This window comes from Octopus bimaculoides, chromosome 4 (genome assembly GCF_001194135.2).
Source record: "Octopus bimaculoides isolate UCB-OBI-ISO-001 chromosome 4, ASM119413v2, whole genome shotgun sequence".
NCBI lineage: Eukaryota > Metazoa > Mollusca > Cephalopoda > Octopoda > Octopodidae > Octopus > Octopus bimaculoides.
The window spans coordinates 16,904,260-16,910,526 of NC_068984.1; the positions used below are offsets into that span (position 1 = coordinate 16,904,260).

Genomic DNA, 6,267 nt, shown 5'->3' on the forward strand with positions numbered 1-6,267 from the left:
CCCCTGGACTGGCTCTTGTGCGGGTGACACATAAAAGACACCATTTTGAGCGTGGCCGTTGCCAGTACCACCTGACTGACCCTCGTGCGGGTGACACGTAAAAGCACCCACTACACTCTGTGAGTGGTTGGCGTTAGGAAGGGCATCCAGCTGTAGAAACTCTGCCAAATTAGATTGGAGCCTGATGTTGCCATCCGGTCTCACCAGTCCTCAGTCAAATCGTCCAACCCATGCTAGCATGGAAAGCGGACGTTAAACGATGATGATGATGATGATGTGCAACATAAATGACTGAAAAACAAAAAGCATTAAAAGCAACACCTACTGGAACTTTGAGTGAGCTGAATGTATCATCATCACTCGTTGTAGTGGTTGAGTCCTCATACAGGTGGTTTGCCAAAGCCATCGGGTTGACATTTGAGTTGGCATCTCTGTCTCTTTGATGTAAAGCAAATTCTTCTTCTTGTTGACGTTTCATGCTGGCCAGAACGAGTTCTTCACAGGAATCCATTGTGTTACTATAATTTGTCTGGTATTTGTTGCTGTCGTAAATTTTCTAAAATGAAATAGGTTTTTGAATATATATATATAGAGAGAGAGAGACAGAATTCACAAAAAAAAAACAACAGACGAAGACAGGTGGTGTAGAAAACAAATAGATGTATTAGTATAACGCTCGGGAATTGAAAATGCCTTTAACGTTTCGAGCCTACACTCTTCCACAGAAAGGAACACAGAAAGAAACAAGGAGAGAAAAAAAATGTGTGTAGTGGTCAGCGATCTATCATGGCGAGGCACATAAAATACACCATTTTGAGCGTGGCCGTTGCCTTCTGACTAGCCTTTGTGCCGGTAACACGTAAAAGCACCCACTACACTCTCAGAGTGGTTGGCGTTAGGAAGGGCATCCAGCTGTAGAAACTCTGCCAAATCAGATTGGAGCCTTGTGCAGCCATCTAGTTCACCAGTCTTCAGTCACCATGCTTTTGATCAAAATTTGTTAGAGAAAAACTGTGCAAGCCCTTAGGATGGATGGTTCCTGTTCTTGGATAGTAAACTTAATCTTTTGCCTCGTTTATCACCACTGACTGGTCCCCTGGGGGTTCTTCAGTAGAGTGCACTCTGTTGCAAGCATTCAGGTCCCATCTCCATCAGAGGATAACTTCCTCCTGTCTTCCCACTGGTCACAGAAACCATAAAAAGGATCATGTGTACTACCTCTTCCCTGCCAAGCTTTTACAAAAAAAAAAAAAAACCCAAAAAACCCAGTTGTTACTCACCTCAACAGTAGATTCACTGAGTGGCTTTACTTTTGATGAACTGACCTCTCGTAATGATTTCCGACTCAACCTGGACAACTGACTCGGTTGAACTTTCACTTGTGATGGATCTGTCATTGTAACGTAATTAGCAGAATTATATTTGAGACCACTTCCAGGCTGTAACTGGGAATGGTTATTAGAAGCTGAATTATATTGCTGGACGGTTTGACTATGTATAGGCAGACTTTCTCCCTTTTCAGGTAGCAAGATGTTAGTCCTTGAATTGGATCCTGCATGAACACTTTTACTAGAACTGCCTCTACTGGAAGTAGCACTACTTGTGTGTGAACGGGAATTCCCTAATTTCACTCGTGTTTTCCCTCTTTCTTCATCACTGTCACTCAAAACAAAATCATCTTCTGGTTTTGCCCCTCGAGCAGAATACAGTAGATCCCCTAAACCCCCTTTTACTTTGCCGCCAGACTGCACTCTCTATAAAGACAATAAAATAAAGAAAAAAAAGAGCAATAAAACATATAATTTTGTAAGAAGAGTGTTGTAGTTTGCTTGAAGCATTGTAGTACAGAAATAGAAAAATGAATGAAATAAGAAATCAGGAAAGCTTCTAACAATGCAGAAAGTTTAAAAAGAAAAAAAAATTATATTCCAGGTGCAAAAGCTTCGTTAGAAGCTTTCCTTATTTCTCATTTCATTCATTTAATTTTGTAGAATGATTTCCCATTAAGTGGTTGCATGGTTCAAGAAGTAGTGTATCTATTTTGCTGCTGGTACTACTACTACTACTACTTCGCCACCACCACCATCATCATCATCATTTTACTGTCCACTTTTCCATGCTTGCATGGTCGATGTCTTCTTGTATCTCTGTCTTCCACAAATCCCTCCAGTTGAAGTGATCAGCACTTCTTTTAAAATGGATTATTTTATACTTTGGTAATGTATTCAAAGAAAAACATATAATGTGAAGAAAGCACACAATTTATTAATATTATATTATATTTATCCTTTGAATACATTTCCAAAGTATATAATAATCCATTTTAAAAGAAGTGCCATTCACTTTAAGTGGGGGGAAGCTGTAGAAGAGTGAGACCCTGGAAGACATGGGACAAAGTATTGAAGGCCAATCTCAAAACGCTGAGCCAAATGAAGGAGGTGACAGAGGACCAAGATATGTAGTACACTGCTGTAACCAAGAAGACTCGCCCACCACAAGAGAACTGAGATCCTAAAACCAGGGTGCCATGTAAAAAGTGCTGGTGATGGAACCCTGTAAAAAGCACCCAGTACACTCAGTAAAGTGGTTGGCATTAGGAAGGGCAACCAGCTGCAGAAACCAAACCAAAACAGACTACGGAATCTGGGGAAGCCCTTAGCCTTAACATCTCCTGTCAAGCCATCTAACTCATGCCAGCATGGAAGACAGACGTTAAAAGTTGATGATGATGATGATGATTTTAATTGTATATCTATACTCTTTTACTTGTTTCAGTCATTTGACTGCGGCCATGCTGGAGCACCACCATTTAGTCGAGCAAATTGACCCCAGGACTTATTCTTTGTAAGCCCAGTACTTATTCTATCAGTCTCTTTTGCCGAACCGCTAAGTTACGGGGATGTAAACACACCACCATCGGTTGTCAAGCGATGGTGGGGGAACAAACACAGACACACAAACATATACACACACATACATATATATATATATATATATATATACATATATACGACGGGCTTCTTTCAGTTTCCGTCTACCAAATCCACTCACAAGGCTTTGGTCGGTCCGAGGCTATAGTAGAAGACACTTGCCCAAGGTGCCACACAGTGGGAATGAACCCGGAACCATGTGGTCGGTAAGCAAGCTACTTACCACACAGCCACTCCTATGCCTATATTAATAAAATACATTTTGTTTATAATTCATCATCAACATTTACTGGTCTTGTTCCATGCAGGCTTGGATTGGATAGTTTGATAGGATCTGATGATTGCATTATGCTCCAATGTTTGTTTTGGTATAGTTTCTAAGGCTGGGTGCCTTTCTTAATGCTAACCACTTTATAGCTGGTACTCAGTATTTCTTTTTTTTGTTTTTTGCTCTGTGGCACCAGCACTCATGAGCCACAACATAGCTTACAAGACTGAGATCCCCTTCCACTGAGTGGGGCTGCAGTACCAAAGGAAGGAGAGGGAGGCAGCTTTATGCTAGGAGATGAGAGGTTAAAGTCTGAGAGAAAGGACCAGAATAAGTTTCTTGTCCTAGAGAAGCTACCCACCTACTCATGTTATCGGCACTAGATTAACCATTAAGCAAAATAAGCACACACTTAGGTCAGCAATGGAGGGGGGGGCCCCCCCACAGAAATGGTAAATGGTTTACAGCACAAAAGAAATCACTTTAAACTTGCTAAAATAATATTTGAAGTGGTTTATATGATCAGAAATATAATTCCAATGTATTCATGGTGTCATAGTGAGGATCTGATTTGCAGTTAAGAACAAGTAGGAGAGAACTTTTCAAATATAAAGTGGAAGTATACAAAAATAAACATTATTTTCCATCATAATGTTAGTTTTGTTTCATTTTGAAAAATAAAAATTTCTTTTATGTTTTATTATTGTTTGTACTTTGAATTATATATGGGGGCATCAAAACCCTTTAAGAGCCTCTATGGGTTTTGATCTACCCCTGCATATAATAGAAGAGTAGGTGAGAGTGACTAAGGTGGAGCTGGAAATAGAAATACTGGTGATGAGATGTCAGGGTGAACCCTCAAGCTATAAAGAGTGGGTATATTGCAAGAGTTTAAGGGTAGATACAGGCAAAGTGCATGGGGAGAGTGAATGATGTATGGTAGTGAAAAAGAGGAGATAATTTGGTGGCTCAGGTGGGTGATCAATGTAAAATGTGGGTGGAGAGAGGATAGTATTAAGAATGTAGATGAAGAGGATAGTATTATGGATGAAAGATGGATATCTAGCATTTTCAATAAGCTAATGAATTATTTTTCATTCAGTACATCTATTGATATGCAGATTAGACCAGTGAATAAAATGATTGTTGAGTAGAAGATAAAAGGACAATCTTTGAAACTTAATCTCAAAATGTATTAAATGTTTCATGTAGAAACTTCAAGCAACTTACCCCAGCACTGTCATTTTCCTGAACTGGTGAATGACTATACTTAGGAGCTGATTTGGGTGAAGATGTAAACAAATAAACATAATCACTTTGGTCAGAATTTTCTCCTCTGTAATAAAAACAGAAGAAATAACACAAGTTCATGATTAACTGTATAAATAGTTTAATGTTTTGAGTGTCAATATAAATATTGTGTAGTAGTATATAAATGCACCATGAAATCTCTGTCTTCTGCGATAAAAAAAATGATTGATTTTATATAAGGTTAGTCAAATCAACTTTAACATTTATTTTGAATTCTGGAAACTTATTCTACTGGTCTCTTTTGCCATAACACTAAGTTACAAAGACAAGGAGATAAACAAACCAACAGTGTTTGACAAGCAGTGGAAGTAATAAACACACACACACAGACATAGCAGCTCAGACTAGATCAAGCAGACTCAATATGAAAGGCACTCCATCAGTGATGATCCCATTTATTTTTAGGTACAGTGCACTCTTGAATACATTCTCCATTACATCCACCTTTATTTAAGGCTGTAAGGTTTTAAACTTTGGCTGTGGTTTTGAGCGGTTTGAGCAACAGCATAGAGGCTGCCTTTTTTTACTATTATCCACATCATCAATTACTGTCCCTTTTCCATTCTGGCATGGATTTAGGGTATACTAATAATAGTGGAGAAGATATTGGAGGTGGTCATTATCAACATTTCAAGCTGGAAATAGGTGGGTCCTTTTGGTCAAAGGGAACACTTCTAAAAAAGAGATATCCTACTATAGTTAAATGTTGCTACTACATCTCATCTTTATTTCCCTTCTTGATCATAATATTTTCACTGATCTTTCAGTCATCATTAACTAGAATCCTGAAGCTGCCTTTATATGGTCATTTAACCTGCTAATAATAGCAGCCAAATACCTTTTAACCACATCCAATTGTATTAAAATAAAAGAATACATTGGATAATGTTGTTTTTGGATGCTAAGCTTGGAATAAAGGTGGGATCATCATGGTTAGAATGCTTTTGATTAGGGGTAACTAGGGGTTAAATAACAACAAATTAAGTAGTACAATCCAAGATAGAGCCACAAACAGTGGTGAAGATGATGAAAGTATTGCTATCTTACCTGATTCCATCTTCATTATCGCTTGATTGGTTATGCTCATCAATATATTGATTAACATCACTGGTGTCTGTATTTAGATCATTTCTGTCCTTTAACATTGCAATGATGGCCGACAGAGATTCATCCATCTCAACTAGGAGTGGAAATAAGAAATAGAATTACATCTCGTGTTTGACAGAAAAGATATATATCATCATCATCATCATCATCATCGTCGTCGTCGTTTAACGTCCGTTTTCCATGCTAGCATGGGTTAGACGGATCAACTGGGGTCTGGGAAGCCAGAAGGCTGCACCAGGCTCCAGTCTGATCTGGCAGTATTTCTACAGCAGGATGCCCTTCCTAACGCCAACCACTCCGTGAGTGTAGTGGGTGCTTTTTACGTGCCACCGGCATGGAAGCCAGTCAAGTCGGCGCTGGAATCGGCCACGTTCGGATGGTGCTTTTTACGTGCCACTCTGACACGTGTATCACAACTACAATTTCCATTTTATTTTCATTTTGATGTTGATGTACTTGACTCAATAGGTCTCCTCAAGCACAGCAGGTCACCCTACGATCCAAGGTACTTTTGAATGGGCTGGGGCTGGTTATGCAAAAGTGGTATATATATATATATATATATCATCATCATCATCATCATCATCGTTTAACGTCCGCTTTCCATGCTAGCATGGGTTGGACGATTTGACTGAGGACTGGTGAAACCGG

General features: G+C 39.2%; 1 protein-coding gene across 4 annotated transcripts in view; it reads right to left on the bottom strand.

Annotated features, from left to right (window-relative positions):
* The window catches only part of LOC106875188 (protein CFAP20DC), a 40,873-nt gene that overhangs the window by 9,446 nt on the left and 25,160 nt on the right, over positions 1-6,267 (bottom strand). For all 4 annotated transcript variants that reach the window (XM_052966914.1, XM_014923227.2, XM_014923226.2 and 1 more), the window contains exons 13-16: positions 5,557-5,689; positions 4,429-4,534; positions 1,281-1,754; positions 326-556 (exon numbers count right to left, since the gene is read on the bottom strand). In XM_052966914.1, coding sequence (XP_052822874.1) covers positions 326-556; positions 1,281-1,754; positions 4,429-4,534; positions 5,557-5,689 — 944 coding nt within the window. The remainder of the gene's footprint in view (positions 1-325; positions 557-1,280; positions 1,755-4,428; positions 4,535-5,556; positions 5,690-6,267) is intronic.